Source organism: Nipponia nippon, unplaced genomic scaffold (genome assembly GCF_047370975.1).
Source record: "Nipponia nippon isolate SJK-2023a ecotype South Korea unplaced genomic scaffold, ASM4737097v1 scaffold_3, whole genome shotgun sequence".
Taxonomy (NCBI): Eukaryota; Metazoa; Chordata; class Aves; order Pelecaniformes; family Threskiornithidae; genus Nipponia; species Nipponia nippon.
The window spans coordinates 115,575,388-115,601,798 of record NW_028262347.1 but is presented as its reverse complement, the minus strand read 5'-3'; the positions used below and the strand labels follow the sequence as shown (position 1 = coordinate 115,601,798).

The window sequence follows — 26,411 nt, the reverse complement described above, 5'->3', positions numbered from 1 at the left end:
TCACTGAGAGTAGAAGGAAAATAAACTTTATTGTATAAGGAGACTAAAGATTCCTAGAAAAGTAATTAAATGGGATGATTGCTTACAAATTCGGTGAATCTTTACTTTAAAGCAACAAGGTCCTAAAGTTGGAAAGCCTTTTATAATTATACAGAACTGATATTTTGTGTTCAGTGGTAGTGAAAGCCATCACAGGTCTCTAGCATCAAGGTAAGACTTTAATTCCATTACGCTGCTCAAGGCTGGCTCTTTGAGGGAATAGTAGCAACATCCCATCTTTCTAGCTGAAGTCTAGGGTTTTAATTTTTTTTTTTTTTGTCCAGGGCAACCTTTTGTAGCACACCTACCTCCAAAAAACAAAGTAAAGAAAACCCAGGATTCTTCGCATAGTTACGTACCAGATCAGCAACATGAACACATCGGAACTAACTGCTGCAAGACTCTTCCTTGCTGGCCAAGTCAGTGGGATACATAAGCTTTGAATTTTTAAAAATATGAACAAGCACACTAGCTTACCATCAGATATGTGAGCCTTAGGCCTTAGAACAATGGGGTATTTTCAAAAAGAATTTGAAATGCTCCACATGATATTGCTTTATAAAAGATAATGGCCTCATTTTACTTCCCGCTTTGCAGCAACAAAAATTTCTGTTATTTACAAGCTGATAATATAAGTGTTTGCTTGTATATAGTATTTAGGAACTGCATTATAAACATACAAAGGATTAAAATCATTGGGACTTAAAAGGCAAGTTTTTTTTTAAAGTGCACATGTAAAACATAGAGAAATAAACAAGTGCTTAAAGAAACAGAGAAATTCCACTGGAAAGTAAGAAATACATCTCTCGGCGGCTTCATTTTTCAGCTGTGTTTCCAGCTCAAACATTTCATCTTCGTGCTAGAACAAAGATTCATGAAAGTGCGCAAGTAGAAACGAATTACAAAAGTGAAACTATCTTGTCTGTTTTTACTATTTGAGGAAAAAGGTTTTCAAATGCCTGTTCTGTATGTCTTGGCAGTTAAAATTATTTGTGTTACTTAAACTTCGAAATGCTTTAATTAATTTATTTTTCAAGTGATTAAATTGCTGGCAACCTAGTCACGAAAATTTACTTTGAATAAAAAGTAAAAGTAAATAAAAAGTAAAATAAAAAGTAAAGTTTGCTGTTGAACATAGTAATTTCCCTTCAAAATTCTTCATAAGGGTGATAGTCGTCTTGCATTTGTGCTTCTAAAAGGCCTTCCACAATGAGGTGCTCACCCGTAACAAGGAACATGGGCATTATCACAATACAAATAAAGGCATGACTAACTGCTGGATACAAAGACAGCAGTAAAGTAGTTAATGTTCTCAAGCTAGGGTTTGATAAAGAACTGAGAACACTGCCTGTATGCGTATCAAGACACGAATAATAAAAATACCAAAGAAAAAAGCAAGTCACATACATTCCTTCATGATACATATACCTACTAAATTTCTCCATGAAACTAACACATGATCTCTTTCAAGACTATTGTGAACAAACACATACAGAAATTATATACTTTAAGGTAAACTTAACTATAGGACTTCAACAAATAAAATAGTTAAGAAACAAAGAGGTTCCAGCAGCAACAATAATGTCTGCAGTATCAAACACACCTACAGAAAGTTTCTAAAGGGCAACAGCAAACACTGGAATGCAACATCTCACAAGTTTTTTCTTCACACACTAGTATTAATTTAAATTTATGCAGTACTATCCCCAGTTGAAGCTCAGAAGCTGACTCTTTGCTAGATTACATTGAATAACTGAGCCACAAATAGGCCCAGGTAAAGTACTGACAATTGTGTAACATAGCTCAACCAGCTAAATCGGCCAGAATTTCTTCAACATACATAGAAACACATGGTATGTTGGTTTTTTTTTTTTTTTTTGCGAACATCAGCCCCATGGTTTCCAGTATGATTCTTTGATAAGTAAGAGATTCAAAGATGCTGTTGGACTTAAACTGTAGTGTCAAAATAAGTCAAAATTATAATTCCTTAGTTCTCCCAGGGGAAATTCCCAGGATTGCCAAGATGCTCGTGCCAACTCAAAAATCATGTTGATCAGAAAACATACCGCATTAACCATTTAATTTTTGCCTAGCAAAAAAGTGTTTCTGTGGCTATAGTAGCATCCATTCCAATAGCTGCTACAGAGACCCAAAGACAGACCAAGAACCGACAGCCTCACTACATTTCTTCCCTCCTGTTACCATGTACAGAAGCTGTCTGTACCAGGCATTGCAGGTAACACGATTAGCAGTTCCAGACGTGGCCAGGAGTTCCTGCCATCAAGAACATGTTGTCTTATGTATCTTTCATATCAAGGTACAGGAGAAAGAGGCAAATGCTGCTGGTTTGAAAGAGATCTATTAGGGATCCAAAAAAGAGCATTTCCCAAGCTTTGCAAAATTAGTGAGTGCAGGGGCCAACTTCAGTAACACTTAACATACTCACACACTGGCTCGGTTAACAGGAAAAAGTTCCACATCAGCTTTTAAAAACAGGGCACAGGAATTATTACTCACAGTGTTACAAGGGCTTTTACAAGTTTTTTTTTCCACACTTGAAGAAAGTCAAAGCAGTCTCTCAACTGCATGAAGTTTATGTTCCCCCTCCCTCTAAAGGGACTAAGCTATGTTTGCATTTTAAAAACTGGTGATACATGGAAAAAACCCACTGATGTTAGAACCTCCCTTTTATGAGGCACATACATTGTTCAAATATTGCTTGAGAACAGTGGGATAAGGAGATGCTTTCCATGAATCAGAACCTATTAGGAACAACTTAGGAGTTCTTGATAACACAGCCATTCCAGCACATATTTTGTAATAAACTATTTAAATTAATAAGCCACTTTCATACTATTTCACCGTCTTTCAAACTTTTGTAACAACGTTTGGAAAAACAAATATTATTCATTAAAAAGTCCTAAGAATCACCAGCCACGCATACAACATTTCGTCACCTTACATTAAGAGTCCATGTATTAATATATTAATGACTTATAAAAGATAGAGGCTTTCACGAATCATTAACCTACATTATTAACTATTACGGCATCCAACAGCTTACTCATGATAATAGCATGTAGCTACGTATTCCACCTTGTATTACCATGGTCACACCCCTTCGTAACATGCCCATAATGTGTTTATCACTTGCAACAGTTCATAAATGATTTATAAAGAAATCTTAACATGAAATATGCCCCTGTATCTTTTTTTTTTTTTTTTTAAACCATCTGGGCTCTGAAGACACAATATGTGAAAGCACAAGGCAAAGATGAAAACAAGATACATCTAATTTTAAGATGATAGATGAAGAAAAAGGGCTTTTGTTGTTTTTAAAAAAATATATATCCAAGGTATCGATTACTCTCAATATAAGCTAACATTGCACCAGTATGATAATGAGCATAATTTTATGAAGTCTCAATGGAGAAGGGCACCTGGAGAAGTGGCAGTTTATGTATACTTAACTGAACTGCAAAATGAACATAAGCACAGAATTAAACTTTCAATCAGTGTAATCGCTTACCAATTTCAGCAGGTAGTTGCTTGATTTTGTTCTCTCGTATGCTAAGCATGGTGAGTTTTGACAAGTTTTTGATATCCTTTTCCACAGTAGTTATACGATTAAAGCGTAGGTAAAGAGTGGCGAGAGAGCTTAGCTTATACACCACTGAAGGGATTTCTCTAAGTTTGTTATGCCGCAGGTCAAGCATGCGCAGTTTCTTCAAGTTATCAAGAGAGTCAGGCAAACTGGTAAGTGAGTTTTCACTCAGGGCCAGTGTCATCAGGTTCACAAGACAACCCACCTCTGCCGGTAGGGACTGCAGTTTGTTACTGTATAAATAAAGTTCTGTTAACTGCGTTAGCTCTTTGATAGCTGATGGAAGCATGTGTATAGACCTCTTGGACAAGTCCAAGCGCATTGAATTCTCTTCCCGGCATTTATTTAGCTCTTTGATCACTTCAGCATTGCTGGATTTTTTGCGGGTACCTGTGGCTGGATTAGGTCTTTTTATCGTATTGTCCACTGAAAAAGCTACCCCAGGCTGCGTGCTACTGGAGTCCTTCTTTCCATCTTTGGCATCTTTCCCTTTGGTCTTAGGCTCCTTTTCTTTGCTCTCTTTCCCAAATCCTCCAGAGGCTTTGGCCTCCTTCTCCCTTTCTTTTGACGATGGGACTTTTGGATCCTTCTCTTTACAGTCCTTTTCTTTTCCTAGATTACTACTCATGGTGACTCAACGTTTAGCAAGCACCACATGAAATCTGTTTCTGAAGTTCACAAGAACAATTCACTGCTGAGGCAACAAGGATCCTTAAAACATGCAAGCATTGAACCAAGGGAGGAGCTTCAGAGGTGTGATACCCATTTGCTACATATTGGTTCTGAAGGCACTCTTTCCTAATCCTGGTATCAGGAGATTCAGCTGTGGAGATTGGAAGGTCAAATGCTCCGTATTAGTATTTCTGTAACACAGAGAGAAGAGAAGCCAAAGTTAGCATTGAATGTTTCTACATCAAGCCTGTGCTTACTAACTCAGGTTAATGATTTGCCTTTCTCTTCAAATGTCAATGAAAAACCCAGTGCTAAACCAAAAATACTACACACATTGCTCAGAAGACCCACTGTGGTAGAAGAGCTATACTAATTAGTATACATGAGGAAAGAAAAATTACAATTCTTAAACACAATACTGCCTTCAGTACTATATTTGAGTCACTGTCTTATGTCTTAGCTAGTTCGTAGCGTAACACCCTGGTCACCAACATGAGTATTCTCCCTCCCCTTCCCACTCAATCAGTCAATAAAGATTTGCTATAATTTTAAGTGCCTGCCTCTTCAAACAAATCTGTACAGGCTTATTCTTTCAGCACAAAAGAGTCTCAATTCGATGTACAGTGAAATCTAATACACTACTATAACGTGAACACTTCATCTCAAGATCTCCCTTCTGACCAGCTCTGAACCGTAGGTCTCTGCTTTTAACATGGAGCAGAACTTTGTCACCAGCTTCACGTGCTTTGAAGATGCAAACATGAGGATTTTTAAAATAAACCCATCAAAAAGTCAACTGAAAGATCAGAAGAAATATCATATTATGCTTCAAGACAAGCAAAATTATGAAGGAATTTCTCATGAGAGTAGGATATAACGTATCTTTAGACAGTATCTTGAATTTTCCCCCCTCAATGACTATAATGCAGCCTAATAAGTGAAGAGTTGTCTGAAACCTATTGAGCCCCATTTACATTTTTACAAAATCATCATGCATCGTAAATGTATCTTTGCTTCATGTTTCAATTCAAAACACAACATGCCCGAGAACTTCACAATTCTGAATACTCTGGAGAGGCTTTTGAATGTATCTTTGCGGAAGAAAATAAATAAATGGTCAATCAATGGCAACAATAATTTCATGTCTCCATGTTAGTCCACCTTCTAGCCTAGAATCCACTTTCCTTTGTTATGCAGCATTCACTGATAAAGAAAGTTTGTTTGTATCTCAGAAGAATATCTTGTTTCCCCAGCCACCTGAGCCACGTTAAAATACCCTTAAAACCTCCACAGGAGCTGTGTCGCTGTCCTGGCATTCCATCTTCTGCCCAAGTTCATAAAGCTCGTAATCAAAATCAATTAAATAATATTTTGCATACTTAAGCCATCAGCAAGTACTAGAAATACAAACATTTTTAGCAAAGCTCAAGTAACTATTTTTAATTGCACAGTTATGCAATGTATGCTTGCCTTCAAGTATAAACATGTGCTCGGAGAGCACAAAGGAGCACACTTCGCTCAATATATTCGTTCACATAAAAAAAAAAAAAAAAAAGGTAAAGAAAATCTATTTAAGGACAGTAAGAAGGGCAAGCCACTTTACCTCAGCTGCAAATCAACCTGTTTAGTAACAAAGCTCAAAAGAGAACGTCCCCCAGGAGGTGGCTTCCAGTCCTTCACCCTGATTCATTACTGCTGCAGCATCACAAAGCGCGTGCTACAAACCCCATAACATCAAACAACCCTACTGCCTCCAGTTACTGTGTTCTGGACAACTCTGTTGTAAAGGACCACGGCCATTTGCTAGCAGCAGCAAGCAACAACAGCTTTTAACTTGGAAATTTTCTCCAACACAGAGTTTGCTAAAGCAGCACAAGCTGGTTCCTTACTGCATCCTTAAGATTTCCACCCAGCTTTTCCACCATCCATTAACCTGACCTATCCTCAAGATTACCAGCCTCGCTACATTATATTGTAAAACTTGTTCTCAGCGCTGTATAATGTACCTGCTTGTAAAACTCCAGCAATAGGAAATGTAATGACTCCAAATGCAAAACCGCAGCTGACTAAAGGGTGGGAGCCTGAAACGCCTAACAACTTGTTTTCAGTATGAAAGGTAACACAAAGAATCGAGAACCAACACAGTTTCTCAATTCTGATAATACACAGAAAAGTCAGCCATGTAGCAGTGCCAGACAGCTACTGCTCCACATCAAGCCCCTGAAGTGCAAAATACTCAAAGGGCTGCTGCTCTCATGAGCTTTCCGTTTAATCAAATTGAGGACCCGCCATGAGATTTGTTTCATTTCTTATGTGCACTGCAGCTGAAGGAGGTTTTGAAACAGCCTCAGAAAGGAAAGACGGCTGGAGATTAGTACTGCTGAAAGCAGCTCGGTTGTGCAAAGGCTCCAAATAATCTGCATGCATTTCACTGTCTTCATTAGCAATTACTTTAATTGTACCTAAAAAGGGGGGAGGGCTCCCTGTTTCAATATGCCAGTTTAACATTTCATTTTCTGATAAGGAACAGAAATCTTTTGCCAACACAAAAGGATAAAAATTGAAAAGTCATTAAAAACATCATCTGAAACATATAAAGAAAATTCAGAGCAGTACAAAGGGTCACGAGCAGAGACTTCAGCATCGCCTCACAGTTAAAGACGTTAAGAGGCAGTCAACTTGCAGGGACGCCACAGGCAGCCGTGGTTTCCTAACACGCAGAAACCAAAGCCAAGCTCGCGGTGCAGCAGGCCTTCAAAATATACTCCCTGTTCTGAGTGACAAAAGGCTAACAGTTAAAGGTGCTGCACCTATGTCATTTCTATCTCTTTACTGAGGACTTTAATTACTGCCTGAGACTGCAAAAATGTATTTAAAACATTTTGAGAAGGTTTAGCCTCTTTCTTTCCAAATAAAGTAATTCTCTAATACCTAGAATGACTACAACTAGCACTTATCAGAAGAAAAAGCTTATGATGAGACCTTTTCCAGATGAAACACAATAAAAGCCAATGCAGGGGGAATCGCACCAAAGAAAATGCCTCGCTGGAACAGCCTCGCCCCTCTGGGGTCACTGGCATCTCCCCTGTCCACCCACCAGGGCTGGGATCCCCGGCAGCAGAAGGTCCCACCACCCTGCAGAGAACCAGGTCCCACCACCCAGCACCAGCCAGGTTCACCCAGTTACTCCATGAAGCAGTGAACTCCTCTGCTGCAAGGCAACATTTGTGTCCTGGTGATTCCTGTTAGTCTTGACATCCCTGCAACCTTTCTTCCCCTCTTTGTTTTATTCCAGGGGGAAAAAGGTCCCAGTAAGTACAAGAGCCAGGGCAGAACTGTTATTCATGAGACAACCCTTTCTCTTCCTATAATCCTCTCCGTTGCCACACATCACCAACTTCCACAAGTGAAAGATGTCCAAGCAAGAATTCTTCCTAGCAAAATAATGCTGACTTACATGCCAAATTGGCCAAACCTGTGAAATGACTGTTCTAGGCTGTCCTGTAAGTATAGTATGATGTTCTTGTATCATAACGCAGTGGCAGCACAGGACCTAAATAACTACATGAAACTCACCCTATTTCTAGTATTTTGTAACTTTTAATACTGCCATTGCAACCTAAAATTATTTTTAATGTATTTTCATGCTGTATGCTTTCAATTAGCAGGACTAGAATCTTGCCATTTCCTACATTAATGAAAGAGTTGTGTCTCAAAATTTAACACGGCAACTACACTCAGAACTCCTTAATCCTACCAACACATATACAAACAAAATGCTCAACTTCACATAAGCATCTCTACAGAACTTTCATTTCTATTGGAGATCATTTGAGCTGATGGGGCTACTCGCATACATCAAGTTAAGCATGTATGTAAACTTTTGGCAGACATGAGCCTAGTTACATACACTACAGAGGAAGCTAAATATGTTTCAAAAGGTTATTCATATTTTTCAAGCCCTTTTGGTTAAAGGACAAGAGTCACCATCAATTCTAAACTACAGTCAAACAAGCATTCATTGTATCTCAAAAGGAGACCTTCTTTTAGAGGTATTTTTAGCAAAAGGAAATTCAGTGAAATTAGCCAGTTCTGCCAACTACTTCCATTTTCCAATGCTGTTCAAACTGACTTCCTGTCAATTTTAATTGACACAAAAACATTTAACTATTATGTGCTGGAGAATTTGGAAAACTGAATAAGACTCCTGCTTGGTGCAGCATATGAAGGAAAATAAAACTTCTAGAGAAGTTAAGGAAAATAATCTCTTCCTGTTCCAAATATTATTTCTTTTAAAGTAAAATATTTGTAAATAGCTATAAATAACCAGCACCAGAGCTTTGATTCACTCCTCCCCATGTCTGGTGAACACAGTCCAGATGTATTTATTTTTTTCTGTCAACCGTAACTGACGAAACTTCAGCAACACAAACGACTTCAGCCTAAACTGTACCACCTTCCTTAGCTGCCTGGAGAAGATTAACATTGTGTATTTTACTGACTTTTTTTTTTTTATATATGTACAAGTAATTGAAAAGAGATTTCACTTACTCTGAACAACAGAAACCAAAACATTTATGCAATAGATGTTTTCTAAAAAGCGTGGTAACATAGGAACAATCACGTCTGCAATTCTAGGAATAATAGTAATCACCTGCAACTTGGTAATATAAATACTGATGCTTCCTGGTCATTATCTAATACAATATGAGGCTTGAGATAAAAGATTTCACCCAACGACTATTCAAAGAAGGCTGTAAAAGACTTAACTGTCTCCTGCCCACTACTGCAAAAGCAACTTTACTACCCTCAAAAAAAAAAAAATCCACTGCTAGTATTACTTCACAGCTTAGTAAAGTGACTACTACCCTAACTACGTCTTTTAGTTTTGATTTTATATGAGTCAATCCTCGAGCAGTTTGCATGCAGCTCTCTAATGAAATGCCGCATCGGGCGACTGGCAGCAGGGCTGCGCTGGTGCCGGGGTGGCCAAACCCCGGGTGCCGAGGAGGCCGGCCAGCAGGAATGGCCCAAGCTCAACTCGCCAACGGCACCAAGCTCCCGCTGCAAGTCTCGCTGCTCCTGCCCCGGAGCGCTGGGACCCCTCCAGAAGAGGCCATCCCTGCATGAGGTACTCTCAGCAATCCCTCAGTTTTCAGAGGATGCATCACGTGTCTTGTGACTTGCAAGTATATGAAACTTTCCTGTATGTTCACAGAGATGGCTTGAAGAAGAAATAGTTAATTGAAATAAAGTACTTCTCCCACTGCCGAAATATTTCCCTCAAGTGATGAGGCTAACAAACCGCAGTCTTTTCTGCCAAAGGGACATCATCATGGCACATCAGCTTACAAAATGGTCACTTTACAGCTCCACTTAAATACTTACTGGCTCCTGTTCTGTGCTTCAGTAGACAAAACAGGCACTTTAAATCATAAACATTTCTAATATTCTGAGCATGTGATATCTAAGGTATCATTTTCACTAAAGCCTAATACAGTCTACTCAAATAAAACAGAATTTTACTTCTGTAATGTAGCAGGAAACCTGCAGGCCTGCATTTGAAAGGAAAATTCCTTACTACATGCATAATTTTATATCATGGAATAGGAATGATTTTTCTCTTTGTTCCGTGTTTGTACTAAACTTAACCCAAAGGGCACACACCATGGCTTGGGGTTTTCAACCCAAACAACAGAAGAAGATCATTCCAAATATTAAACACATCGAAGAAATAAGGAATCAGCTCATACTTGACACTCCAGAGTAAGCAGACAATGATTCCACTACATCATAAAAAAGAAAATGTTTTGAGATCGCAATTCTGATCTAGGAAATTCTGATTAGTCAGACCTAAGTGGCTTTTAACAAGAAGGCAGAGTTCAAATGCTATCTAGTAATTGCAGCAACACCTGTTCACAAACAAACAGAAAAAAATCTACCTTCTTAGAAGTATTTACCTTTTACTTAGAATAGCATGGGATATATCAAAAAGATTTCATATTCCACTACACCACAAACATGAACACATCAATAAGCAATGGATGAAATTTAAAGTTTAGCCCAAACGGCTACACCAACTTTCCATTCTCAATACCACATATGCAAAAAAAAAGATGGTCCCTACTTTCATTTCAAAACCCAAATAGCTTAAGCCAACGAATCACTTGCAAACAAAGCACATTCTCTCCTACCATTTACTAGCTTCAAACATCTGACCTACAGAGCTTTCATCTGCGTAAGTGCATCTGAGTTTCTGCCGCTGCAGCCACCACAGACCAGCTGGGAGCAAACTGCTGAATCAGTCACCAGGCGGTTGCATGCCTCCTCTAAACACAAAACCTCATTCAGAGGTATGGAGACACCACGGGAACAACCGGCCGTCGCACCGCCACAGATCAAAAACGTCGCCTAATCTATCTTGACAAAAGTAGCGCTCCTGAAATATGCCAGCTAGACACTTTCTCTTCTTTGGGAAGAAAACTGCTTGATTTCAGAGTACAGGACAGTCGATGGCAGCAGCATAATACTGTAATGGTTCTTAGTGCCAGCTGCGATGGCTGGCTTGTTCAACAGAGAAGGCTGACCATTAAATTAATCTCGGTCCTGTAAATGAACGGCCAGCAGATGGTATTTTACAGACTACCAATTGAGCCTGATTTCAACATATCTGGATGTGACCCCACTTTCCCCCCTAATCCCCTCTCACACTGAGGGAGCAGCTTGTTGCCTCCCTGCACGCACAGCCCAAGCCTGCGGAGCTGGGTCAGTGAGGAGGCCTGGACCCTGACAGCCCACTAAGCCCTTCAGAATAGCTTCATCTGCCAAAGGACCGCAGCCAAGACCCTTCCCTGCCTGCTTGCTGCTTCCACGGCTGCAAAACAGCTGAGCACAACCCAATCTCGCATTCGAGCAAAACCTGGCGGTCGAGGGAATGGCTGCACAAACATCAGGCCAAGAGGACAACCTGACCGTTTTTGAAGGCTTGCTTACTTACGCTTTACTTGTGGTTTCTTAAATCTGCAGACCAATCTGTAACTATAGGCACCTAATTACAAACCCAGGTGTGCAATTAAAGCCGAAGTTACTATAAGTAAGTAAATCAGTTTCAAGAGGTGTTTGGAGGTTTGGAGAAGCAGGCATATCTCCCAGGACATCCCATCCCGGCTTCCGACACAACCGTGCCCTTCCACAGCAAACGCATGGGCACGCGGACGTTACCGCCGGTTTTGGAGCTTTCGAATCCATCTTTTCATCCACCGGTCACCAGATACGCTGCTCTCTGGAAGTACTTCATCGCACTAAATGCCAGGTCACAGACCAAAGTCCAGATCTATCATAACAAAAAGGCTCCACGCTAGCAGACAGAAAGTCACCTACGCCTTAAGTTCCCAGGGGCTAGAAATAATCTTTTGTGCCCTGCCTTTGAACTCATCTAGCAAGTACAAAAATACACATACTGTGATTCATCCTGTGCGCTCCAACATTATTTTTATGAAGTGTTTTCTCTTTTTCTCCTTTACAGGGAAAAAACTATTTTTTGGCCAAGTTATACAATACCATTTCATATTTTTGTAGAAATAGACTCTAAGAGCCAGTACAAAGAATTCCGCTAACTCCATGCGGCAGCCTATTTTAATATGTAAAAAGGTACTTTCTGCATGTGTGGTCCCCCAGCATGTACCTTTTGGGCTGCATATCTCCATTTCCATGGTAACTCGTTGTATCAGCAGGCTGTGTAATGCTGCATAATACATGAAATTTGAAAATCATCACTTGCTAGATGAAATGAATTTCCCGGTCTTAGCACAGGTCCTAATAGCTAGATACACCTAAAAAAAGGCTATTCTAAATGGACATATTAGTCTAGGAAAATCCAGTTAATCTCATTTTTGTGACTATACAAATTCTGCATCTATAGTGCCATACAACCTTCCACAAGAGCAAGTGCTCCCAGCCTACCCAGTGCCCTCCTTTGAGCAAAGATCACCCTGCTGTAGCAAAAACTTACTTTCCACTATAAAAAAAAACTTTGCTATCGCCACCACATAACACCCAGGCGCTACCACTCAGATCCCTCCACAAGTCCTATATACAAAGGAAGCAGCCTGCCACACACAGCTTTGCTACAGATTTGATAGAAAATGGCACTGGTCTCACCAAAGGTGATGATGCAAACTTTAAACCAGCATCAAATATTTTTCTTTTATTCATTGTTTCCTCTGAGCAATAAAAACAACATATCAAAACAAAACCAACCAAACAGGAGACAAAACAAGAATGACAGGGAGGAGAGAAAGTAAACACACAAAGCAACAATAGAGTAATATATTATCTACTAATTATCTGTATTATCAACAACTTAAGTTATGTTGATCCTACAGAAATTGGGGCAAACCTTATGCTAAATACCGTATCAGCTAAATAAAACATTGCTCTATTACTATCTAGGGTAGCATCCTATCCTGGCTCCTACCAGCAACACAGAATTATCTAGCAAAAAAGCAAAAATATTATTTATTGTAGCATTTCTCTTTGTTTCTTTGTCTCTGAATTTGGTGCAGTAGGTTTGCTCGTCTTCTTCAACATGCTTTTATGTAATAATTATGACCATCTCACAAAGTTCAGTGCCGGATGACTCTCCGTCTCTTGAATTTTCTGATCATAATTAGTGACTGTGTAAGTCACAAGATCCCTTTGCAGAGGGTTACTACGCTAGGAAAAAAGCCTATCTAAAAATCAACTTCAAATGCGCTTTTAATGCAATTCTGAACATGAAAAGGAGCGATGGCTCTTTACTTTCTATGTTCTAGCAGACAAAGCCACAATAATTACATATGGCAGCTCGACACTGCACAATATCTGGCCCCTGTTCAGGTTTTTTTCTAGCTAAGATTATTTGCAGTTCTTGATCTTCAGCTAAGATAAGAAAAGCTTGGATATATTTGTTTTATTGAACACCTAGTTTAAATATAATTAATGTATAGAAAAGGAGCATGCAGTAACAGTTACTTTCTAGCTAACATAGTTGAGAGTTTGGAAGATACACAAGTGTCTGGTAAAGTCCAAAAAAAAAAAAAAACAAACCAAACCACAAAACATATTTACCCACAAGTTTCCAATTATAAATCTCCTCACTTTTACAAGTCATTAACATATTTTACATCTAACATGCTCTCAGAAAATAAATCTCCTTGAACAGATCAGCATTCTTCACAGAGAAAAGATAACCACCATAATCGGAATCAAATTTCCTCCAATTTAAGTGTACATTTCCGCTTCATTACAACTAAATTAAATAAAAAGAAAATTTAGCTGAAAACTGCACAAGGATCAGCTCAAGTTGTTTTCTTTGGGATGGCACATTTTTCCAAAAGTTTACATCCTATATTTAAATATTACAGGAAACCAAAACAAATTTACAATATTCTGAATGAAAAATCAAAAGATCTACACATCTTTCCCCATTACTGCTTAACCGATATTTTTCCAGTGAGTTTTTTTGTTTGGTTTTGTGATCTGACCCTTTTAAATAAATGCATTTTACCTGGCAAAAGCAAACTGATTCAAGCCAAGTTAGTACGTAGATACAACGAGAGTATAAAGAAACTGCTACATTTCAGATAACTGGATGTAAGTTGCAATACTTCCATCTCTTTTTTGCCAGCGAGCATTTGCCTAAACATGATGTGATGGACCACTTCTGCCCTCTGAGTCTGCTTATTCAGATGCAAGAACTACAAACTGCCAAAGAGAAACAGTATTTTTCTGTAGTTATGTGTCCACTCCAGCTAGATTCTCACTACGAACCGCTACATTTCCAAGGTTACTTGCATTCCGCCTGCCCAGATTCTCCCTGAAGTTTCAACTGGATTTTGCATTATTCCCTCCGTGCCTTTACCCTCTTGCGCTGCATTGCTCCACATGGTTAAACAGCTTCCATGTTCCACCGGACAGACCACTGTCCTGCACAGCTGCTTGAAACGATGCTCAACCACAGCTGGAGAAGCCAAAGCAACTTAGAAATACCCTGGGGAACTTTGTAAATTAATGGCACCATAGAAATATAGGCTCATTATATGCCCTGATAAGGTGATGAAGAATAAAATTGCTCCCAAGCCTTTTTCAAAGCTTTCAACTCTTTTCCCCCAAGAGCAAAACAGAATTAAACATAATGACATAAAGGAATGAAATATTATTTAAGCAAACAGATGCACGCTATAGGTGATTCAGGTAGCGCTGTATACAGCTATATACAGCCAATGCTCTCTGGCTAAGGCTTCTTCAGTCATGTTGAACTTCTTCAGACCTCACTCCTCAAAGGTGACGTTTACCAGCAGCTGCCTGCCAACCCTTGGGGTTTTTTAGGGTGGGGAAGAGGGGCCTTGAGGGGACAGGAGAATAGAGGGAAAAGGTAAGATAATTTATTTGCTTCAGCTGTTTATAAGACCGAGAGCTGGTAAAAGCATGTTGCTTTGTTCATGTTGAAGGTAATCTTAACGCTGATTTCCTAACAACTACGGCCTTCTTGTTTTAGATTAGGGACTTGAAACCTATTAAGATGATGTTTGGTGCCACAGTGAATTTTGCCACATATTCACTCCTGGCCACTTTGAAACCTCTAATAAGAAAACTGCAAGGAACTCCTTTGGCAACAGAGAGATGAGTATTTCATAAACCCTGAGCCTGTTTCACCTCCTCGACTCCTACACGCTGACTTCTTTTCATATAAGACATTCCCACAGAGCAAGTCAAACGCACAGCACTGAACAGGCCCCTCCTATCTGGCCGAGACACCCTCCTGCCGTCCTCCCCACCTTCCCTGGGGTCACAGCGGCCGCGCAGAGGAGAAAAGCTCCTGCCTGGAGCAGAGGCAAGCTGAGAAATACGGGGAAGGGAGAAACGGGCAGGAGCTGGAAGAAGAACGGGGACGGGAGGCTGGCGAGCATGGGTGGCGGGCAAGAAGCAGCTGGTAAGAAACTCCACGTAAGAGAATATCGCAGATATAAAAATACTGAGACAGGAATCGGCCAACAAACACCACTCCTGCTCCTACACACTGCATGGAGAAGGGGTCTTAAAGAAGGCAAAGTGTGTAGTAATTGGAGGTTTATTAAACACATTCTGACAAGCGTAGTCACCTAAAGCACTAGAAGCCACCTCATTCCCACCTGTCCAATTTTGACTGCTTTATATTGCAAACTTAATTTTCATAACTTCTTAGAGTATTTTTATTTAGCTTTTACATGTTTTTTTCCCCCAATCAACATTTAATGAATTACCATTACAAAAAACCCAAGAATGACAACATTTGAATTTCTTGCAAGTTCATCCACATTCTTACAGATCCTAGTGACAATCCCAGAGATTTCTTTCCCAGGACAGAAGACAAAACTGAAACAAACACAGAAGAGAAAGCAAGCTCTGTTCACCTTCCTGCGAAGAACCACCTAAAGTCCAGACCTGCCACAAATGCTCATTCCTGCTGTTGAGGAGCCTTAACCACACAACAGCTTAAACTCCAGCCTGACACCCGAAAGACTCCAAATGGCGCTGAATACTGTTTTGCTCGTCACTAGGAGCCTGATTAAAAGATTATTTCACATATACTAACAATTCTGGAAAATGCGTGATAAATTGGTTATCTTCACAGGAACAAGATGTTTTCCTTCAAAAGAAAAAAAAAGAAAAAAAGAAAACCACTGTGATCCCTTCCAAGCAGATTCTTCAAAATCTGTTCAGATGAGGCATCTTTTTTTTTTTTCCTAAAAAAACCAAAAGGTCTGCAATGACATTTCTACTAGAAATAGTGAAAAACATGATTTCTGCTTGCCAAAAACCAACTGGATGATATACTCTTTAGCATGCTTGAAAGGCTTGTGTATTGTAAATGTAGAAAGTAGCAGCAATGTTAATCTGAAAAACTAATGAAAAAAATTGACACACAAACCAAATTAGACAACACTGTACAAATATCATGCAATAATAAGCCTTTTACCTCATTCCCTTTTAATAAGTAGAAATCTGAAAAAAAAATATGAAAAAGGAGGCTGGCTTAAAGCTACATGAAAGTTCATATCACCACCCTAGCAAAATTTTTAAAAAATTGTCCCGTATGCCTATTTATGATGAATGACATTCTTGCACTTCGTTGCCCTTCGTTTTAGACAGAAAACAGACATCATTTATAAATGTCTAAGTAACTCAGCAAGGAATCGTCTGATCTGTTTGTGAACATTTAAAAGTTTTCGTAAGACAAATGACTAAGAAAAATGCAACCTTTACACCAGCTCAGGCACAACATAGTGCCTCACCAGACCTGCTGGTCTCCAGATACTTGCACCTTGCAAAATCTGTACTTATTAAAGAAACGGGCCAGAGGATTGCAGTAGACGGTGTGAGCTGAGAACAGGCGATTCACTGCATTTGGACTGCCCGCATCGGCTCCTCTCTGACTTACACAGAGGCGAGGACTGCTCTCAGCTCCTCGCACAGCATTTCTGTACCGCACCCATCCTCCACCACACAGCTCGCCAAAGTGATGGAGCCTGGATTTTCCCTTTGATGCACAGGGCAGGAGGTGAGTATTTCAACCACCTAAGTGACATTCACACAAGTAGTACAGGTTGAAGTAATCCAGATTAAAAGAGAATTAGCCCTTTTCAAAACAAGTGTAATCCAAAAAGTATCAGGCATATGCAGAAAGCACTCAGAAAAGGTATACAGACTCATGAACTGACCAGAAGGACTGAACAAATTTTAGTATGACAATATGCTCCTGAACAATATGTTCAAAGTCAAGGTACTATATTTATATACGAACACTATGAGGATACAAGGAGAATATCTGAGGAAGTGAGAAAAGAGCTCCCGAACAGAAGGAAAAACAAGAAACTGAAACATTGGAGAGGCACCTTAATCTCTAAAAATAAATAAAAAATAGTTTAACAAGGAAGTTGATTAATTTTAACAAATACTTGCCACATATTTGTTCCTTTTTTATTCAACTGTTCCCAAAATAGTTGGAAAGGAAGGAGAAAAACCCATAGAATGACACTTGCAAGGGAAACAGAAAGGACCAGAAAGGGAGCGCGGGCACAGGTACAGGTAGAAGACAGACAACAACCACCAACACCTACCTGAAGTGAGAGCAGGAGTACTGGGTATGGACTGCAAGGAACTCTAAGTATGACAGTGTATAAGAATAATGACCAGAGAGCTGTAGAAGATAGACAGGCAGGACAACAGAACTAGAGAAGACGTGGGGAATAGGACCTAAATTGGTCTGTCCCCTGCAACGGAGCATGGCCACCACCACCTTCTCAGCATACGCCCCCTTTGCAGCAAGGCACAACATGCCAGTGCTGTATTCCTCCATCCTGTCCCAAGCCTTTCTCCATCCCTCCCTTTGCTGCAAGGCAAGAAACAGACAAATTACATCAAGTCTTTTATTCCTGTGCGGTGCTGGAGGATTAGCATGTGTCTGATGAAACCTTCTCCTCCCTACCAGCCTCCAGCTCCTGTGATTCTTGGACATAAGGTTGTGCTTCTCTCCCCCACGATTCCTCCTTCCTCCCCTTCTTCCATTCTCCGACAATAATTCTTCAAACAGAAGGTGGAGAAGAAGCTGCAATCTGAAGAGCTGAATATCGCTTGTCTGTATCACACAAATTCCTACCAAACCAAAAGCTTCTGTCATTCTTACACAGACAGTGAGTAACATAACTGGTCTGACAATTGTCAGTATTGGCTTAGTATTAAAGTTAATTAAATGCTATAAACATGCATTTTAAATTTCTTTTTTTAAAAATGAAGATACACATAAAATCACTTTATATTAAATCAGCATCCTATGGGGATCCAATTCAGACATGATGCAAACAAGGAAATTTTAATTTAAAACAATTCTTGCCTGCTAAGGCTAAATTTGATCTGTGGTTGTGAGGACTACCAGTTGGAAGCATGGCTGAGAGAAAGAGGTTTTAATCATGGCCTCTGTTTGACACATTGTGCGCTGTCCTCTAACTCCTAAATTCCTCATGTCAGATCTGTGCAGATGATACTATTTCATTGCTCACTTCTCTCACAACCAACCTCTAGCTTATTTGACAGAGCACATAACATTACCACTAAATCCGGGCCAGATGACCCCTGCCATAGTCAGGCTCATAACTGCAGGCTGTATTTGGCATACTTGGTCTTATGCAGTACCATCTCTTTCCTACTTCTAACATTTATTAATAAACTATCATTTTAATTCAAGAGCTCTTCATCTCTCCCCAGAAGAGTGCAATATCACAACGGATGCTTTTATGAGTCCACTTCAACTCTTATATTTACAATCACACCATAACTCTGCAGAAATCTGCTAGAAAATTGGCTATCCCCTCTGTCCTTCGGCCATTGTACAAGTATGTCCAGCAAGCTGGATAAGGCTACAAAGTAGTATCTAAGAAAAAGCTCAGTGCTTGAAGTATTTGTTGCCCAAATAGCCCTTCCACCCCTCCTTCAGAAAAAGGAAGCAAAACATTGCCCTGCAAGGCAATTCTGGACTGTGGACTGCTACCAAGCTATGCTGCCCTGCCTGCTCCAACATAATATTCATGCTTGCACATACAATATATGACGCTGCTAATAGAGATAGAAAAGCTTGAACGTTAAATAGAAACAAAAATCTCCAAAATACAACAGAACTTACTAACATTCACGACTTAGTAGGTGGCATTTTTCCATGTCAATGAGAGCAAGACAAAGAAATGCAAGATATCCATAAAAATAACTTCAGCAGAAATGAAACCGAAAAGCTATCAGTTTTAAAACTAAGCTTAAAAGGCTTGGGGTTTTGTTTAAGAACGAGCCGTCCAGAGTTCACGTGACCATAAATCAGACTTCGGATATCTGCACATGGCACGACAAACACAGTATTTTCAATGTCTGTGAGAGACCAGAAAAAGCAAGAAGGAAATGGCTGTTTCACTCTCCACACTAGATTAGATCAGCAGAAAGAAAACCTAGCATCTATAAAAAAGAAAAGCATCAGTTAATTAGAGTTTATCTTTCTCTGAATTTGGAACTCAGTTATCACCTATCAGCCACCAATTTAAATTCTACTACAAATCCAGTATACTGTAAAATAGGAATTGTTACAGAGCCCTAGGGCAAAGGAAGATCCTTATAGGCTGCACCTATTTGGGTTCCCTCTCTGGGATCGGAAATGATTGCAAATAGTAATTGCGTTTGATCACTATTTTCTGGATCTGTGTTCAGATACCAACAAACAGTTCCCAAACACAGGCACAGAACTAGGGAGCAACTCTCAAAAAAAAAAACCCCACAAACAAACAAACAAACAAACAAAACCCCACCAGCAACTCAATCAGCAGTGAAATTAGATTATTTTTCAACAAAATCATTATTTAGCATAGTGCAAAATGACATTGTAAAATTTTACTATTTCAGCTAAGTGACACAGTGCTTTTCTTTTATCTTTTACAAGAGGATCCAAAAACTTGCACATCCTTACACTCGGAAAACAAGCATGAAGCCAAGAGAGGACACCTGAATCTTTCCACTAAAGTAACTACGGTAGGAAGACTGGCTGTTCACCATAGGTATCTCAAGAAAAACATTGAAGTTTGAAAGTACTGCAAGAAACTACAATCATGGTTGGTTAAGTGGGGTTCTTGAGCCATTAAAATCTGTGCTTTCACTGAAATTTAACTATTAAGAACTTAGCGACTAAAATTTCTTCTTAAGAGAACAAACACAAACACTTTAACAAGAAGTAGAAGCTACAGCCATAGCCCAACATCAACACAGCATATCCTGGATTTACCTTCTAAATAGTTTTTCAAACACTGAATCAACAGCATACTGCTTAGTTTAAGGGATACATCAAGCCCAAAGAAAATAATTTCCCTAAACACAGAGGAAAAAAAATCAGGTATTTCTAGAGAGCAAGACCATTACAGTGAGCATGCTTAAGTCTTGAAGTCCTATTTAAAATTAAAAAAAAATAAAGGAGAGATAAAACAGCAGATCTAAATTGAGCTGAAAAAATACCATCTGTTCCAGTTAAAATTTATTCCTCACCTATATTATCAAAAGGAGCTCTCAGTTTGTTATTTATTATTTCTAGATATTGTTTCAAATGTTAAGAGACTCGCATAAAAGCCACATTACTTCTTCAAGAACCACTACATGCCATCAGAAGTACCAAAATAAAGTGAATTTGGCAAACTTCACAAACAGTGCAAAGTAATCCTCCCTCCTTTTTTTTTTTTTTAAATATATATACATATATATAGCTCACTTATAACGGTACAATTACAACAGTGCCAGCATATCAGAACACCTCATACTGAAAAGTGAACCTTACAGGTAAATGAAAAGCTTGACTTAAAAGAACTAAATTCCTTGCACTGGCTAATTAGTCTGCTCTGTGATCACATGTTTAAGCTTTCACATCAGAAAAATTCATTTCACTTTGTCACTGATTTTCAAGCCGGGATATTTTATTTACATTAGGATACAAGCATTAGGTAGTGCTAAAAGCTGCATATTAAGAATAATCAAAACCAAACTACTCCAGATGTAAAGTGCCCGTGGTCACACTAGATGAAGAAAAAGGACCATATGACCCGTCCCTCCCGTCTGACTGATAACACAAGGTACAGTGCTCGCTAGCTGGTAATTAGAGTTTTGGCAGCAAGGAAAATTAGAATCCAAATGAATCCTAAGTGTTGGAGTTCTGGAATTATCATCTCTATAATGGATAAATATAATGGTAAACCTCATATTAGAGCAGCCACCTGAAAACTCGTCAAAAAGTGGTCGAAAAGTAACACTTCCAGCGTTAATTCTACTCTATTAATCAAGTTCTGCCCATTTACTTTTGGTAACTGAAAAGCAGCACACGTTTGTACTGGATGAATATATACACACACCTGCAGTACATATGGAAGAGCCATCAAAGTACAACCCCACAAATGTAAGCTTGCTAACTAGTTTCTTGGTTTCTCATTTAGTTCATAAACCAAGTCATACAACACTGAATCATGTAAAAAATGTAACTAAAATAGATCGCCAAGGCTGTCACCCATCTCACCCCCTGCTGCTTGAGAAAGTTGCTTAGAGAGGAAAGAAAACTTACTCTTGATAGCTAGACAAGGGTCTGAGCAGTCATTTTACACCCTGCGCTTAAACAGAACCTGAAATTCAGTCCATGAGCTTTTACAGCCACACACAACCCATGCAGAACTCTTTCTGCAGCTCATCGTCCTTTGCTCATCATCTCCAAACACGACAAACAAGTCATGGCTTTGTCATTGAAAAAGCACAAGAGAAAAGTTCAAACCATTATTAGACTCCTATTTAGAAAAAGCATTAGATAACAATCAGCAGCGTTTTGAAAGTAGCACTCACATACAAACCTTCCATGCTCCCTCCCTCCCTCTACGTTTGTTTGAAAACTTGCTATCTCTAGATGAAGTCACAAACAGAATAACTCAACAGTCAAACACTCCAGCATACCAGTTACTTGGCAGTATAACTCTCATCACCCCGGGACAAGGGAACACAGACAAGCAGTTGCAATGAGTAGCTTTCATGCTCTACACATCATTTTACCTTGCGTTAACTTGTTTCTGTGTCACAAAATAAGAAATTTACAGCAAAGATTACAGAAACTTATTCTGGAGCATTTCTTTCTGTTGGAACTCTGTATAGTGGATTTTCATTGTTAATTAAGGGGCGGATGGATGAAGAAGGACCAAAAATGACTGTAATAGTACAAAATGATGGGGAAAAAAAAAATCAGTAGATGCAGCTCTAGAGCATACTTTTAGATTACCATGGTATACAACTGATCAGTATATCTTAAATATTTTTGAAAGACAGCCAACAAGCTGGCCCAAAGAATCAAGGGTGTGCAAACTGTGAAAGTGTTCCGGCTAACATGAAGCAGGTTTAAGTACTTTCAGTAGACAGTGGAAGTCACAGGAGTGAAAGCTGTGACAAGCACAGATTTCTTGTTCCAAGACTTATATGTTGAGAATAACGCATGAACACGTGCCTAAAGAGACTGAAGTTATATGTCCATAGCTTATATACACCATTAACGTTGAAACTAAGATGACAACGGCCTTCTTTTAGTATTATTAATACAGAGAATCATTAAAGAAATGAGAAGTTACATACAGACTACCACCACTTCAGGATCCTTTCAGGCAACATGACTACTTGTTATTATACTGCATGTTCAAAGATCTAACACACTACTCTTACTCTATTTTCATGACCCATAATGATTTCACAGCAGTAACCCGTTTGCCTCTCCCCACCTTTCACTGTTCTGGAAGGAATGAAGAGTTCAGGGCTGGGATCCACCTCCGCTCCGTACTCGTGGTGGGCCCGGCGTGGGTCCCCGGCCAGGCGGGCTCTCCAAGGCACATGCTGGAACCGGGCTTCAGCTCCCACCGGCTCGCAGCAGGGAAGGCAGAGCAATCCCGTGGCCATTGCTGCTGTTAAAAACCTTCCCTGTCATTTCTGTGCCTTAGTTTCTCTACTCTAAATGCACAAGGGATAGTGCGTATCACGTAAAAGGGCCAGAAGGTTAATTCAAAGCTATAAAAGGCTACAAGGTCTTTTTGATACTGTAACAGCAAGTTCTGAAGTGACTTTGATTTTCTCAGGGCTTTTGAAGCAGAACACTTCACCAAAAGCAAACGCACATCTTGAGACGCGAGCAGCTGCTCCAGAAGATAAAAACTAGTTCCTTATTCTCCTCTCTTTCTCTTTTATTTTTAAACAACCTGATTTTGAGAAAAATGTTTAGGTTTTAGTTACCACAGGAGGGCAGGAGCATGTAATGCTAGTGCCGATTTCTTCTCAGAGAGAGCAGAACGAACAGTGGGAGCTGGAATGCAGAAAGAGCCAAGTCAGAGACCCGGAGCGTGATGAAAATTCAGTCGTACCAGCAGAGTTAACTGCTTGTTAATGAAGGCGTATGCATCCCATCTGCTGGCTACAGAAGAGCTGGAACGGTTTCAAAAACATTCCAAGACAGACATACCATCAAAAATACGATGCGAACGTGCGATCCGTACTCCAAAGTTTACCCCACTGATTTCGGCAGGACCGGGCATAGACGCAGAGACGGACGGGCACCGAGGCCGCGGGATATGAACCGCATCCTTGTCACACATTAACTGTCACTGCCCGTTGAGAATAGAAGTCTTCCCAGTGTAATTTGTTTATTCATTAATACTGATTTCAGGAGAAAGTTCTGGCGTGCGCTCAACAGCTAATTGGTTCAATAAACAGCATCTTGGTTTAGAAGAAGAAGAAAACATGATACTACAGTGAGAGCATGTAACTGAAACCTCGATATCTGTTTGGGAATGACTTAGGGCTTCTCAGAAGAGCTGGATTGCGAAGAGCCAGCTTTAAAAGACAAGACAGTGTACAGTTTAAGTGCAAGAAATAACTACCAGCATTTCTCTGAAGGCTTCTTATGGGGAAGAGAGAAGAGAAATTACTACTGTAAAAACATGCCTAATGATGACCTAAAAGACAGAAAATAAATTTATGGATGAAATCATGGAAAAAAAAAAAAATCAGGTTGTTGTATTTATTATGTGAATTACAACTCATGGCTATAATATTTAAACTTTTGTTTCCTTCCTAACTAGGCCTGCCACACACAATATGCTAGCAAGAAAGCTGCCAAACAATTGTTTGAATATTCCAAAAAGCAAATATGTAGCCCACCACAAAAAACAAATATGATAACCTGAAATCTGCCGTCATCTGTACACTGTCCAAGAGTTCAAAAGATTTAGAGGGACTTACCAGAACAAAATCTGCTGCACAAAGACAAGTTCCAAGGTGTCTTAATTCATGTTATTTACTAACATAAATTTCCCTTTTCATGAAAAGAAATCATCTAGAATCTTAAATTCAATATAGCTCATGTAACTGCCAGTATTATAAAATTCTCTTTAATAAGAAATATTTTAGGTTTTGCAAGTACTGTATAATAGCCATTAGATTTTAAAATCTATTAGAAAAGTAATTGTCACAGATTTAGTATGTTAACAAGAACATCTGAACTGAACCTTCATTTAACCCATCCATCCCTTCAATAAGAAAATTGTGCAAATCACTCCAAATTATGCATATTTTATAGGATTTTTCTTGGCTTTGAACCCTTTGATTGTACAATCATTTCCCGACAAGAAACATTTTAAAAAGTCATGTACTCTAAGTGCTATGTCAGAAGCAACAGCAAAACGGGTTTTCACGATAAGTCCTTCGTATTCTGCTAGGATCAGCATTTTGCAGGACTACATAGATGGATTCTCTGGTAGCCCTTCACTTCCTTCTTTAGGAGGTCACTTTTTTTGCACTATTTCTTTTTATAAAGATCTATTTTTGACTGCTGTGGACTTTTGTTTACATACTAAGCCACCTGATGCCTCCAGGAGCCATATAGTTTGCTAGTGAAGTCATTTTCTCTCTGCTACACACAGTGACTCCATGTAACTAAATGCTTCTAAACAGGACTTGGCATTTACGGAAATCTGAAGACGACTCTTCTCTGCGCGGTTATCCCTTAGAATTAAAAGAAATGCACAGTTCTGCTTTTCTGCAGTGGCTGACTCAAGGAGGAGGGGGAAGGGGAATATAAAAGAGCACAAAACTCTACCATCATAATTTCAGAAATACAACAGTTCATCTAATGAAGAGAATAAGGATTACTCAATTATTTCCTTGCCTTGGACAGCTGAGGGTTGATGGGGGGGGGGGGGTGAGTTTGGGGGGAGGCATTGAGAGATATTATGGGATTTTTTATATTTTTTTTTTAATGAGGATGGAATAAACTCCAGTATTTCGCTGGATTAGGTATAACTTGAAGGAAAAATAAGACTGAAGCTAAGAACCTGAACCTTTCCATGGACAAAGGACTTTACTAAACACCTTCAGTTGCACTGTATGCATAGCTTTAGCCGATTATCTACAAATTTACTAGGACCTTCACTGCTGCGCTATAGAAGCTTTAAGTTGCAATGACACACTGAATTGCATTCTTTTGTTTAAAAAAAAAAATCTATGCAACAGTTAAAACAGTAAAAAAAGAGTATTTTTTGGCTTTAAGTATTTTGACACGAGTATTTCCTCCCAGGACAATTATCAATAAACATGATTAATGTATTGCAAAATAGATTATAATCTAGCTTTCAGTATCAAAAAAAAATACAACAGTGAGAAATCTTATTATACAGAAGACTGGACAGTTCACGTGCTACAATTACACAGGTTACTACTACTGCCAGTCACAGGAGAGAAGCCTCACACCAAATAGAGAGCAAAATCCCCTATTTGCCAAGATTTAGATGACTGGGACACAGATGAAAGGAAAAGGAAAAGAGAGAAGTCTGACTGCCCACGATCATTGCCACACCTCGGCTACAAATAAATATCGGGCCCTGGTCTTTTTGGCTGTCAGGCAGGTATTTCTTCAAAAAAGTAATAAATATGTTTATTTTTCTTCCCATTGAACACAACACGACAGACCAATGGATCATTCTGACCATTCAAACTGTCATGAAACACCTCTTCAATTTCTGATTTAATACTAATTCTTAATAGGATGGAAACACCGAAAGCATAGCTCTAAATAGAACAGCAAATCCTAAAGTGGTTTTGTCATATTCTTTCAGGTACCAAACCAACATTATCTGTAATATCTAGCAGATAATTAAAATCCAAGTACATGTAAAGTATAAATATACTACAGCTTAAGGTTCTCAGGTGTCAGGGTTTCAAGATTATTTTTATTCTTTCACTTAACATTATTTAACCTTGTATTTCCGTGCCCATCACTATAAATATTCTAAACCTCTAGTAGACAGAACACAAGTTTTTGACAGGATAAGTGTTAAAAATACTGTATTATAGTAAAATGTAGCAAATGTTGTTTGCAGCACTATGCAGAATACTTCATATATAAATGAATCATCATATAGAAGTTCTAAGTTAATTTATGGTTCCTTGCAATACTATTACTTACTGTTTCAGAAAACTGTTTTCATAA

General features: G+C 39.1%; 1 protein-coding gene across 5 annotated transcripts in view; it reads right to left on the bottom strand.

Moving 5' to 3' along the window:
• The window catches only part of SHOC2 (SHOC2 leucine rich repeat scaffold protein), a 70,635-nt gene that overhangs the window by 38,482 nt on the left and 5,742 nt on the right, over window positions 1–26,411 (bottom strand). For all 5 annotated transcript variants that reach the window (XM_087766352.1, XM_087766351.1, XM_087766354.1 and 2 more), the window contains exon 2: window positions 3,569–4,506. In XM_087766352.1, the coding sequence (XP_087622478.1) occupies window positions 3,569–4,271 (703 nt within the window). In that variant the 5' untranslated portion in view covers window positions 4,272–4,506. The remainder of the gene's footprint in view (window positions 1–3,568; window positions 4,507–26,411) is intronic.